General features: G+C 40.3%; 1 protein-coding gene across 5 annotated transcripts; it reads right to left on the reverse strand.

Annotated features, from left to right (window-relative positions):
- Positions 1 to 649: 649 nt before the first annotated feature.
- LOC131793816 (cationic amino acid transporter 2) lies at positions 650 to 13,870 on the reverse strand. Of its 5 annotated transcripts, none has more exons than XM_059111299.2 (5): positions 13,641 to 13,870; positions 11,973 to 12,902; positions 6,697 to 6,931; positions 5,769 to 6,388; positions 650 to 1,482 (listed from the first exon to the last, which is right to left on the reverse strand). In XM_059111299.2, exons 2-5 carry the CDS (start codon positions 12,769 to 12,771, stop codon positions 1,346 to 1,348), a joined length of 1,791 nt encoding a protein of 596 aa, XP_058967282.2. In that variant the 5' UTR covers positions 12,772 to 12,902; positions 13,641 to 13,870; the 3' UTR covers positions 650 to 1,345. The 5 variants fall into 5 exon arrangements, with proteins under 5 accessions (XP_058967282.2, XP_058967281.2, XP_058967280.2 ...); XM_059111298.2 differs by having other exon boundaries at positions 11,973 to 12,928; XM_059111297.2 differs by lacking the exon at positions 13,641 to 13,870 and having other exon boundaries at positions 11,973 to 13,010.
- Positions 13,871 to 14,141: the final 271 nt, after the last annotated feature.

The following is a 14,141-nucleotide window of genomic DNA, read 5'->3' on the forward strand; positions in this document are numbered from 1 at the left end:
GCATTCTAGGCCGACACCTCGTCTTGCTCACGTTATTTTTTAGTATATATTTGATTTACTAGTGACAGTTCGAGTTTCGCAGGGGTTTCTTAGCTTATTTGCGTTTCCTAAAATTATTTAGAGTTTTCCGTGCTTTGTTGGAATACATGTGTAGTAAATAAGGGCAAAGACCTTCCAACCGTGTAGCCTTCGTAGGATGGGCTTTTCAGAGCATGAGCCACGGATCCTACCCAGATTTCCTGAGTTTTTTTCCCTATTTGGGTTTTTTCCGGCAGGTTTTTTCTGGCCTCTGTTCTGACTGTATTCAGTGTAAACTGTCGCTCAGCTCTGTTCTAGTTTTTCCTCCACATGTTTGAATATAATAAAGGTTGTTGTATAACGTAATGTTATATGTGCGGTGCTCGGCCGAAAAAACCATAATAAACCTAATGGTTTTTCTAATTCATGTTGTACTGCGTAGTGGAGCCGAAATCGTCATTTTTGTCAATACCAACCGCTATATATATATATATATTTTTTTAAGGAATAAACACGACTGGATGAGCGATGCAGCTGCAAAGCTAGTAATTTTCATACAGGATAATATGAGTTTAAATAAAAATTGGCACAACAGAGAGCATGTGTCTGATGGATTATTATGTATGCATCATTTCTTTTTATTGGTCCACCAGGATTACCACAGATTTCACTATAACGTTTGTAGCTCGACCGACTGACCTGAAGAATATACTGATTTCTCAAACTCTTAGTATATCATATAATTACTAGTCTAATAAATTTTCATACTGAAATGATTAACTGGGTTTTATGGTTATGTTTACGTGCAATTCGTTTCTGAAACCTGTCACGATTCCTCTCTTACAAACAGTTTCAAAACATGGCTGCCGGACTTTGTTCTTTTCTACTAAAGCTCCTTATAAATTCTTCCACAGTTGGAATGATAAAGCTTGTTTAGTGGGAAGTCCAACTACAGGAAAAAAATTTCAACTAATAGAAGAGTATTGAATATGCCTTTCATTGAAGAATGAGACGTGATGAAGATGTGTTCACTCATACTCTATAACATTTAGAGAAGATTTGTCTTGATCTTTCTTGGAAAAAGTTAGATATCAATGAATGGTTGCCATGACAACGTCAAGAGAATGTTAAAACAAATGATATTGACTATATTTAGTGTTACCAAAGAAATGTTTCGTATCATTACATTTGTAGATCTTTTTCAAATAAATCTTCAAATATTGAACGGAATATTGAATATTGAATTGACAATTTTGTAAAACCTAACGCCCTGCAAACCTCAATATAATCTCTGTATTTTGTTGAATCATAATTATTTTCAGCTATTTCACTCTAAAGTTTCGACATCCTTATCTTGATCATCTTTGCCGTCAATTCTTTCTAAGGGAACGTATCCCTCTTGTTCATGTTGTCGCTTCCCTTCCACGCTGTGTCGGAGGCCGTAGAAAATGTAAATGGACAGACCTGTAGAGTAAATAATGAGGGTATCAGTTCGACTCTTTGTATGTGATATCAAGTGAGTTTGGTTCCCTAGTTAGCTAAATAAAAGTATGTTTCGAGCTTTAGCCCTTCATTAGAGCCAATCCGCTCTTACGAAGTGCTAACGAAACGTCAGCTTTGAATCTCTTTACGGTGGCCAATTTACGTTCTAAACTCAGTTGATAACACCAAATTATCTTGTTATACTCTCCCACCGACGCAGCACGACAGTTTCTTTAGAAACTTACCCCCTTTAAATAAAAGTATGTTTGCCATATATTTTTTTTTTATCCAAGAAATATTCTGGTCTCCTGGTGCCCAACAGTTCTCCTCTTCCCGCAGATTTGCAACGAATTGCACAACAGTTAAGTCCAGGATTTCTAGCTAGGTTTTGAAACAGCTTTGCTTTAGACAAAATTCCTGACCAAGAAACTTTGCTATATAAGGTTTACTCTTAACCGAAGTGATTCCCTCTTTCCTTAGTAAGAGTTCCAGCGAGGGAGAAGACTTTTTACAGAAAACTAGTTGATAAGCCAGACCATGAAATAGATACGCAATTCTCAGGTATCCAGCAAACGGCGGCTAGAGTCGGGAATTTCAAAAAGGCCCTAAAATAAATTTTGAATCAACGTAAGGAAGTAAAAAACGCAATTGTTCTCTTTGCTCTGTGATAGGTCCAGGAAACTTACGCCACTCGCTCAAATGATTGAGTGCAAAATTAAATAAACTAATCGTAAATCCCGCTCTTAGCATCGACTTTATGTATTTTCTTTGAGCTCTTGTTAACTTCTTGCGAGTTTAACTTTTGGCTGCACTCGCTGTTTCGATTCGGTTCTGGTATTAGGAAACTTAACGGGGAAGCACCCTGGCTTCTAACCATTAATTTAGCATGGTAGAATCTCTCTATGCATGCATTGCATGCCTATCTTTTCATGACCGGCCGGAAAAAGGAAACACACACACCTATGGCCATCCAAACAGCGAATCTCATCCACGTGGCTGGATTAAGCTCCATCATCAAATAGATATTAATAAACATTGATGACAAAGGGAGGCCTGGGACGAGCGGAACTTTGAATGGTAATGGCGTTATACTTTTCGGCTGCATAGACAACATTACGACTGCAGCTACAAAAGCTATGACCAACAACACGGCCAGAATAACGGCCCATAGTTCTCCTTCATACATTGGAATGAGCCCATTGATCAAGAACGCACTGAGACCGAAGAAGTAAAAGAAAAGGAACCATATGATACATCTTGAAATTCTCCCTGACCGTTCTGTTGGTTGTTGTTGAGGCTCCTTTAATTCAGAGCTCGACTCAGGCTCCTCAGAACTTTTGACAAAGCCTACAGTCCCAGGTTGATATCTGAGAATCAAAACCGATGTGGAGACGATGGTATATGCTTGGAGGGTACCTATAGACATCATCTCTACAAGGGCCTGCAGTTCAAAGATCATTCCTAGTATACCCGCGAGAATCCCGGAGAAAATAGTACCTACAAAAGGGACCTCGGTGTTTTTACTTACATACGCAAAGCACTTAAAAATTAATCCGTCGTTAGCCATGGCATACAGTAAGCGAGGTAAAGGGAAAAGCCCTCCATTTATAGCAGCTGTCATTCCGCAAAGAGCACCAGCCGCAATGATGTATTTTGCAAAATCTGCTCCTCGGTGTTCAAAAGCTTTAGGTAAGGCCGCGCCATAATCCAACTTGTTGTAAGGCCAGATTAATGTCACCGCCGCAGAGACACCGAAGTATGCCAAAAAACAAACCGTTAGTGCCAACATAATTGAAAGTGGTATGGTCTTACTAGGGTTCTCGGCTTCTTCGCCAGCAGTCGCAATAACGTCGAATCCAACAAAAGCGAAAAAGGCTGTAGCCGAACCAGCCAATACTCCTGTGGGACCGTAAGGCATAAAATCTGACCAATACTCTGGTCTAGCTAAAGTTATACCCATGACGATTATAAAGAGGATCACGATTATGTTAACGCAAGTCACGACAGAAACGAACACGGTGGATTTCTTTACACCAAACAGCTGAATAATCATCAAGACAAAAATGATTCCTGCTGACAAAAAATCCGGGTATCCCCCAAGTCCATCGATCCGTATTGGTCCAATATTTTCTAAAACCCAAAGTTGAACTTTATCATGTAGCATAGAATCGAAATACGCACTCCAAGCTCGACCGATAGCGGCAGCTCCGATCATATATTCCATCACAAGGTTCCAACCAATTATAAACGCTATAAGCTCGCCAACAGTTACATAACTGTAGATGTAAGCTGATCCAGCCTTTGGCACGCGAGCACCAAATTCAGCGTAACAAAGTCCTGACAAGACAGAGGCAATACCAGCGATAAGAAATGAAATCACTGTCGCCGGGCCGGCTACATCTCGAGCAATTTCACAGGCGATTACATACACACCAGCTCCCAAAGTACAGCCGATGCCGAGGGCGGTAAGATCAAGAAGTGAGAGACATCGAGAGAGTTTTGTCTCTCCTAATTTCTCAAGAGAAATAAACTTTCGTCGTGAAAACTGCCAAAGACATCCCATTGTTCGATCAGGAAAGACAAGTTCTCTGCACAGCCCTAATTTTTAAAGAAGCAATTGACATTTAAGGATTTCCTTATTAAAAAAGCATATCAAATTCGATGGATCTTGTAACCTGTATACGATTTTTCAGTGCTCACAACTCTGACGACCAACAAATGCCTTTGGGATTACAAATGCGCCAGGTAGACTCGTCCATTCTCAGTCTTTATATTCTCCCAACTCTTTAAGCGCTCCACCGGTTGTGAGAAAACAGCTTTTTAATATAACATCCCCCAGAAGGTGACTGCTGAACTTTTGTCTGTGAATGCCTGTCCTGTTCTGAAGATTTTGGGAGAAACTGTATTTTGATAAACGAGCCACAATTGGTTGAATGGTGTGAGCAGGTTGTTACAGGTAGATAATACGGATTGTTGGTCTTTGAAGTTAAACATGGTAGTATGAATGTGGCACGTGTAAATAAAGTAATCTACCGCATGGTTAATGTCAAAATCAACGAGATCAATTTCTTGCTTTCGGAAGCAACATTGAAATGTGAAACAGAATATTGACATCTACGATTGCTTCCAATTCATGTGCCCGCAGCGGAGTCAATGATCAAGGATGCAAGTGTGGACAATTTGCGTACAAGTTTCGATTGATTTTACACATCATTCGTCGAGCATTTCAATTTTCTTCTTTTTTTTTTTTTTTTAATTTCAGGAGTGCGCATTTAGTGACAAAGGAAGTATGTAAGCTTACTAGGGCCTGCGAGCGTAGGAAGGTCATTATAGCAATATAAGCTTTGGACATTTTTTGTGAACAAAACTCATCAATAAGGAAAGTATGAAATCAAGGAGGCGAAATACAGTCACCATATCCGATTAACAAAAATCTACTTGTTTGTAAACAAAAACTTAATTGTATGTATTAGCCTACGGGATCGCACCGCTGGATTTTCATCAATCACGTCCGCTTTCGAACTATTTGCTCTGAGGGAAGTCGCCCTCCAAAAAGTTTTTTATGCTCCGCTAGGTTTTGAATGAATCACCTTTGGTTGTTAAGCGCTCTGATGAAGCGTTTGAGGAGTGAATCGACTATTGGCACGAACTGTCACATTCCACAGGTTGTATGAATGGAGTGAGCAAATTTACACCTGGTCCAATCAGTGTGATTACAAATTTTTACAGGTGATAACCTAAACAGTATGAGGACTGGGTATATCTTCATACTTAAAGTCATACTCAAACACAACCATTGAATTTATCCAGCTACAGCCGGAAACCTGTCTTAGGCGGGTCCCATATGAAGCGGACACCTTGTATCGATAGTGTAGAAGTGGAATAATAGTGAAGAATCCTTTGACACCAGTTGACACGAGTTTGCCGTCGTCAGGTATCTTCACAGTTTTGAAGGCCGCAACGAAGTCCTCGGCAGATTATCATTTGCGTCTTGATTTGCCAGTAAGCGTTTGTAGTGCGGTAGATATATGGGTAATTTCAAAGTTGGTCCGTAAAAGACCCTCAAAACGAGACCACAGGTCGCATCAGAAAACAAGGTCTAGGTAGTTTCATTAATATTTTGTTGTATGCACTGATATCTTCGCATTAAACAACTATGATTATACAATCTCTTGCTAAGGCTGAACTTAATTCCAAACAATTTTAAATATTTCTACAGTAACATCGTTCCAAGTACTCCCCCCCCCCCATTAAACCCTTTAACTCACCTATTGTCATCCATACGGCGAACCTAATCCACGTCAAGTAGTTAAGCTTCAGAATCAGAAAAACGTTAATGAAGATCGAGAACAGTGGTATGGCCGGAACACATGGCACTTTAAATGGCAGGGGCGTCTTGTTCTGGGGCTGTCGTACAAGGAGCACGATGAAAGTGACCGAGAGGATCCCTAATAAGCATGCCATGAAGATGGCCCATGCTCGCCCATTCAAAATAGCATGGCCTCCCCAGATGAGAAGAATACTTATGAAGAAGTACATCGCTACGTTGCAATAGATTCCAATGGCAGCGAGTCGTGCGGTTTGCAAAGTCGGACCATCAGTTTCTTGCGTCAATCGAGTGTCTTCCCTCGGGGCCTCATGGTCTGCAGTTTCTTCGTTAGTTAAGAAAATCTTTTCCCCTCCTTTGACGATTCCTACACTGCCGGGTTGATAACGAAGCAACAACACGCACAGGGCCACTATTGTGTACGCTAACAGGGTACCGATGGACATCATTTCAACCAAAGCTTCAAGGTCGAATATGAGGGCCAAGAACGCCGCAAGGGCCCCAGACAGGACGGTGGCAATAACTGGAATCTCCGTCTTTGGATGTACCTTGGCAAGAAATCTTTTAAAAATGTAAGAATTATAATAATCCTTAGAAACCACAAAAACTACGCCTAAGTGAAAGACAATATTTCTGTCACGTACCATTACGGAAGAGAGAATTAATCAGCGGAAATGTTGCACTAAAAAAGACTCGGATCTCAAGAAATTCAGTATTTTTCTGTATTGCAGTGTACTAAAACGATGTGTAATCACTTATTACAAAATATGTATCTTTATGCCATAGAAATACACTTAAGTTAGCCTTTATAATAACGGAGACTCAAGGACGAGAAATGCGTCAAGCAGGCTTAAAATGAAGTTGCTTACTTGAAAATGAGGCCATCGCTTGCCATGGCGTACAGCATTCTGGGTAGAGGGAACAGGCCTCCAATCAAAGATGCGGTCAATCCACAGAGGGCTCCCACAGCTATGATGTATTTGGCCCATGGAGCTCCTCGCATCGCAAACACCTCTGGCAGAGCACCTCGTTCAGCTAACTGGTTATAGGGCACCATGAGAGTCAGCACGGCAGAGACCCCAAAATAGGCCACGAAACAAATTCCTTTGATGGCAAAAAGGATGCGTATAATTCAAATTAGTCCATAGTAACATGAACAGTTGTACCATATTGGCAAGAAATCTCAAAGATAAAAGTTTGGGTGGATAACAAATAACCTCCCAAGTGATATCTTCCATTATTCTCATCATTTGACTGCTTGTTGTTGTATTAATATTAAGCTTGAGAGACCCTCTGCAGTGGCCAATTTACATTATCAGTTCAGTTTTTAAAACAAAATGATCTTAAACATAAGAACCGCCGACCAGATGCATGTGCTCGGCTTACCACTTAATATCTAGAACGTTTATATCACTAAAGCTACAGCTGTTCTGCAGAGAATGCGGTTGATCTTTCGAAACGTGAAACGTGACTCAGCGTTGTAACAATATTTCAATATTTGAAGAGTAATTTGTACTCGAGGGATTTCCGTCCTATAAATTTACGCAAGTGCAGAGGAGATGTATGGAGGAGATTTTCATATAAACGGGAAGTTAACCAAACGAAGCTAAAATAACCAATGATTGAAATTGTATGTAAATGAAGGATTCCATCTTGGTTATTTTAGGATAACAAGTAGCTACAGGTTCTGCCGGTGACCATCACAGCGGCTGATGAGAACAAAACTTTTAAGCAAAGAGTAATATAACGGCAAATTACAACCAACTCATTTTAGTGCTGGAAAAATCGTCGGCTATAATTCCAGCTGTCAAAGTCTACGATTAATCAAGAGGAAACTGAATTTGAAATTGTTAACTGCTCTTAACAAATAGCCATTATAATCAGTGAAGCGGTGTTTGAAGGAAATTAAATGCGAAATGACCACTTTGATCTTTTTTGAACTAGCCGTCCGGCGAAGGGAGAAAATTTTGCAGTCACCGACATATTTTTTATTCGGTAGTATTTTTGTCTTAAATCGTGTCGGTGAATTTTGACAGATCAAACCATGCATCAATTGTCTTTGGCATGGGTGGAATTCATTCCATAAACAGAATTAACCGGATTATGACCTTACCTAAGGACAGAACTATAGATATAGGAATCGCTCTGCTTGGATTTCTTGCCTCTTCGCCAGTCGTAGCAATAACGTCAAACCCAACGAAAGCGTAAAAACATGTCGCCGCTCCCGTGAAAACTCCAGAAATTCCAAACGGTGTAAAATCATTTGTCCAATTCTCACCTCTGGCGAAGTATGTTCCAACACAAGTTATGAATAAAATCACCAAAAGATTTATGCCGGTAAATATGTTGTTGAATCTCGAAGAATTCTTAACTCCAATCACAAGAACAAAAGTCACCAGCAACAAGAGCACGAGGGCAAAAAAATCTGGGTATCTTGAGAGTCCAGATGTATGAATTTCTCCAATGTGGGTCAATATGTAATTACGGATTCTCCCGTCAAGAACAGAATCGAAATAGTCACTCCATGCTCTAGCTACAGAAGAAGCGCCGATAACGTATTCAAGAAATAAGTTCCAACCGATCACAAAAGCACAGAGTTCTCCGACCGTTACATAGCTGTAGATATAAGCGGAACCAGCTTTGGGAACACGAGCGCCGAATTCGGCGTAACACAGCCCCGATAGAATGGAAGCGACGGCAGCTATGAAGAAAGATACAACAATGCTCGGTCCGGCCATAGATCGAGCAACTTCTCCCGCTAACACATAGATCCCAGCTCCAAGGGTACTGCCAATCCCTAAAGAGGTCAGGTCGAATATCGATAAACAACGAGACAGTTCAGATTGCGACAAAGTCTCGGGATCCACGAGTTTCTTTTGAGTGAATCGTTTCAAAAGGTAAGCCATTTTTGGGTGTGCGATCCCTTGAACCATGAATTTGACTGGTTTTACATCAACATCGTTAGCCGAATCGTCGCTGTTTTAAGTGCAGATCGAAATGAACAGTTCGTGTCGGCGAACTCAAACAGATCGTTTCCAGATCGTTACAATTTACATCTAAATCTCTTCATTATGTGCTTGTTGTCTTTTGCCTTTGCCGCTTTTGTCGTAAAGCTTTTAAGATTTTTCAATTTTCTTTTTTTTTCACGGTGAACCCAACATTATAGAAGAGGAAAAGTCTCCTTGACAAATCTACTTCAATTTATCTCTCTTGATACTTTTCTTTTCAATCACAGGAGAAATTTCCGCGCGCTCATTGGTCGAGAGCTAATGACCATGAAATGACGTCACACACACCACATAAGCGCGGGCTTCGGATATACAGCTATTTCAATTTACGTTGTCGGATCAAAGCCTCAAGCCTACAAGACAAGACCGAAGGGGAATATGGGATCTTAATGAATAATTATCAGCAAAATTAACAATGCCTCGTCCATACAGCGAAGATCTCCGATGGCGAGCCATTTGGATGAAAGAAATGTTGGCAATACTAATTGTATTTTCAGCCTCCATGTCCATCTCGCGCCGACAACCCCGAAAGCCTAAAATTAATTCTAATCTACCCAAACCGCCTTTCGGTCTTGTCCCGTACCCTTGAAGCTTTGATCCGACAACGTAAATTGAAATAGCTGTATACAGCAGATTTGGCCGATCGATTAGTGAGAACGAATTTATCTCGTTTCGAGAGGGTTAAGTAAGCTGACATTTTCAGTTACGGACATCAGGCACGGACTTTAGCTAAAATGTTCTGTCGAGAGTAAATCTTAGAATATTTACATGAGGCTTATTTGCATTTGAATTGTTTTTTGGTTAGAATGGTGCACGTAAATGGAAGTGATCTGTGTGCAACGCTTAAAGACTTCGCTTTGTGATTTCACTTTAATTTTGCTCACTTTGATTTAATTTCCACGAGCGATAAGAATATAGACGGTGGAAAATTTCGTAAAACTGACAATAGCTCGCAAGCAATCTGACCGATGCGCGCGTGAACGGTTCTACAATTATCAAGAAATTTATCCACGACTTCTCACATAATACTGACCTCAAGAAAAATGAAATCTTTCAAGTATACAAACGGCTATCTTCGTTCGAACACTATGATAGTATGAAAATTCCTTTGAGAACAAGGAGGTAAATTAATGACAAAAACAGCTGAATATCTCCTGAAAGAAACTGTACTTTCCAGCTTGATCATGAATAAAAGTACCGGTGTTTCATTATTCTGTCCCGAGGGTCTGAAAAAAATTTGCGTTAGGTGTAAACATTGAAAAAATTATAACTGTTAGTCGTATAGGAAGTTAACCGCAAAAATGTAACGTAAAGAATTTAGCTGAAGGCCGTACAATGGCCAAACTTTTAACCGTTAGCTGTTAGAGCGAATGTCGGTCGTTTCGCCTACGAGTCGTTTCGCCGACGATCGTTTAGAAAACGTGTAGAAGTCAGTTCCCAAACGTTATAAGCAAGCTACGTCAACTACTATCAAATTAACCGATTCATTTAAATTTAAATACCTTATTACATGCGGGGACGTGTGGGCCATCAGAGTGGCACCCGCCCTTATAAAGACGATTTCAAATCATTATATTAACTATTGTTAACTAAGTTAACCAATAATTTACGCAAAAGATTTCCTCTCCTGATCGCACTGCAGCCCTGTAGTCTTCCCTCGTGATGCCTGTCTGGCATCACCGGTGTTGCCACCTGTCGCAGCCATCACATAAAAGCGCTTCCTGACGTGAAGTGACTTCTTCGGCGCAGAAGATACAATTAAAAACTTTCCATTTTGTATAACGCGGTGATTGATTGCTAGTTGTCGAGTGATCGTGAAGCCAAATTGAACGAAATGAACAGAACTCGCAGCCCTTTATATACTGATTGGTCGTTGGCGAAACGACCGGTTACCGTTAAAGCCATCACCCTATAGAGACCCTCTATTCCAAGCGAGAGTTTCAACACGTAACTTTTAACCTATTACAGGTCCAAATTCGTACAGCAGGAAATTCACGCTCATTTCATTGAGTCAGGAGGTCCAAGGTATCTCTTGAGCCACTTCCTTTTTCCATTACACATAAAAATTTTTGCAATCGCTGATAATAGTTTTTGCTAGCCGAAAGGTACCGGGGTCCAAATCTACATATTTGTTTATCTAGACAGGGAAGACGACAACAGATTTCTATACTTTTTTCGAAGAGATTCAGTCGCTGAGATTCAAGTGGTTATCAAAAGTTCTGGATACCTTCTAGACTCTGTATTTGTTCCGTTTGAGTCAAGGATTTTTAAATCAAAAGAACACCCCTCTGGCGCCAATAAGAGTAAGTGAAAGCAAAAGGCATATTAAGCAAAACACCCCGATTTAAACGCGATGCATGCTCCTTGCGTGAAAATTAAAATAGTTAGCCTTCATCTTTAGCTAAGCTATGCTGAAATTTTTACCTTCGGTGTCTGAAGGAAAGTTAGGTATAACCCGTGTTGAACAGCAGCACGCGATGACAAACAACTGACAGACTTACACACTTAAACTTGTTCACCTGTGATGAGACGTGTTCAGATCTTAATCTATCGCCTATCTTTTTTTTTTTGGTTTTTTTTTGCTTGTTTTTAATTTGTATTTGTGTGTATGTGCGTGTTTCACTTTACGGTTGCTTTTTCTTAATAATAAATAATTGCTATGGTCCATATTAAATGAGGAAAAATTACCACTCAACCCCAAAGCGCTAATTATTTGAATTGAAGCCAACTAAAGTCGTTTCAGCAAGATTAAAAGTGGACCAAGCACGTAATTAAGTTCGCATCCAGCTTCCACCCTGTTCGTTAAGCGATGGTTATGGAACCGAGTAAAGTTCAATTCGGCCAATAGACATAACAGTGATTGACAAAAAGCGGGTACAGAATAATCAGTGAACTGATCAAGCTGTTCATCCACCAATCACATTGAACGAAATTGTAACGGTCATGATTAATGTTAAAATTATATACTGTAATCATTTAATACTTACTTTTAAAAACCATAACATGCACGCGGTAAACCTGTTTGGGGCCAAAAAATTGAATGCTTCCCGGAAGAGGAGGGGGGGGGGGTGGGGGAGTTACTTACAACGGTGTGCGAAAAATACATGATCTCAAGAACTCTTACAAGTACAACTTACCAATTGTAAGGATCATGGCGACTGGTACATCCTTAGAAGGGTTGTTCGACTCCTCCACTGCGGTTGCGATCACATCAAATCCCACAAACGCAAAGAAAGCAGGTGCTGCAGCTGTGAGGACGCCTGAAAAACCATAGGGCAAAAAATCATCCGTCCAGTTCTTTCTCTCGGCAAAGATGGCTCCAAATATGACAATAAATATTATCACAAGAATGTTTACCGTTGTTATAACATTAGTTGTCACTGAGGTAAATTTCACTTTGAAGCATAAAATCGCGGAAACAACTAATACCAGAAAAAACGCGAAAAAGTCGGGGTAGCTCACGATTACTCCGGAAACGCCGAGTTTTCCAATTCCCGTGATCGTAAAGTTCTTAATAGCGTCATTTAACAAAGAAGCATCCAAGTACGAACTCCAAGCGCGAGCCATTGACGACACTGCAATTACATATTCAAGGAACAAGTTCCAACCGATTATAAAAGCGCATAATTCGCCGATTGTAACGTAAGCGAACGTGTAAGCCGAACCAACGCGCGGAACACGCGCCGAAAACTCAGCGTAACAGAGTCCTGCCAATAAACTTGCCAATCCAGCGATGAAGAACGATATGACTATCCCTGGTCCCGCCACACCTCGCGCTAATGTTCCGCTTAATATGTATATTCCTGCTCCAAGAGTAGCAGCGACGCCGAGGGAGGTTAAATCAAACTTGCTCAAACAGCGAGATAGTTGTGTTGTGTGGATGGTACTGGGATCTACTGCTTTCTTCCTGCCCAATGTTGTCGACAAACGCTCCATAATGTTCAAATCAAGTCATGGATCATTCACGCATTTTGTGTTCTGCTGTTAAACTCTTGTTGTCTTCAGCCTTGTTAATTTTCGATTGATTGTTCGAAATGCACACCAGCCAGCTGCCACGGGTTTGAGAACTGAAATGGTCACATAATTTAAGGAGCTGTAACAGAAATAAATTCATAGTGGAGAAACCTAGCGCTCATGTTTGATATCTTTTCAGATGCTACGTAGCCACTAGTGTAGGAAATTATTTCTACTTTTTTACTGTTAAATTTGATATGCAAATGTATAATCCTCAAGGCTTTTGATTATTAACATAATAATTTTCGATAACAACTCCCCGCTAAGCAACATTCTTCATTCGTTTCACCTGGCGTAAAGCCAACAGATTTTTAATTTTTCTCTTTTTCTTGAAAATTTTTACTTTCAAATTTTTTTTTGTAACTTTATACTTGGCTTTTTCCCCAACTAACAAGATTTTAAAGAAACTGCCATTAATTTTTAATGATGAGAGTGATCTGAGCGCAATCAACCATCTAAAAGGTTAAGAATTGTTTTAAATTTGCATTCGCTAAAACATGGAGTAATTTGAGGCGTAAGTCTTAGTCATATTGCTGACTGTGGAATGAAACTAACTTGAAATCCAAGTAATTTAGTGTTAACAACTGAGTTGAAAACGTAAATTAACCACCGTAAAGGGTAAAAAAGCTGACGTTTCGAGCGTTAGCCCTTCGTCCATGGGCTAACGCTCGAAACGTCAGCTTTTTTTCCCTTTACGGTGGTTAATTTACGTTTTCAACTCAGTTGTTAACACTAAATTACCTGCTATACTCTCCCACCGACGCAGCACCACAGTTTCTTTAGAAACTCACCCCTTCATTAACTTGAAATCCAACTAGTTGATGTACGATTTGCTTTTTGCCGCGTTAACTTCGACTTTCTCTGTTGTCCTTTCACGCAATGTGATTAATTATTTATGCAGAGGGAGACATGAAAAAGCAATCAAAATATTTCGTTGAAAGCACTGTATTCCCCACAGAGTTTTCCGAGGTCAAGCCAGCCAGTTCAACGGTTCTTTTGTACTTCTTAACAGTCGCTTGACCAAAATAGCTGACTTTTTCCTCCTCCTGTTCTGAAATCTTTTTCTTTCTAACATTTGTTATTTATGAGGCCGAGTTCAAGGGCTGCTTCTTACACGTGAGAATAAGTCAGCTCACGAGTTTTTTGCTCAGCTCGCGCGTTTCTTTCCTCCTTTCTTCCTCACGCGCGTAAGTGTATCGTGTGACCATTTCGTGTTTAGTCCCTACCACAGGAATTAAGGTGTTGGCAGGGGGGTGGGGGTGGGGCGGTAAATATAATACATTTTCAAATCA

The sequence above is a fragment of the Pocillopora verrucosa genome, chromosome 9 (assembly GCF_036669915.1).
Source record: "Pocillopora verrucosa isolate sample1 chromosome 9, ASM3666991v2, whole genome shotgun sequence".
In the NCBI taxonomy this organism is placed as follows: domain Eukaryota; kingdom Metazoa; phylum Cnidaria; class Anthozoa; order Scleractinia; family Pocilloporidae; genus Pocillopora; species Pocillopora verrucosa.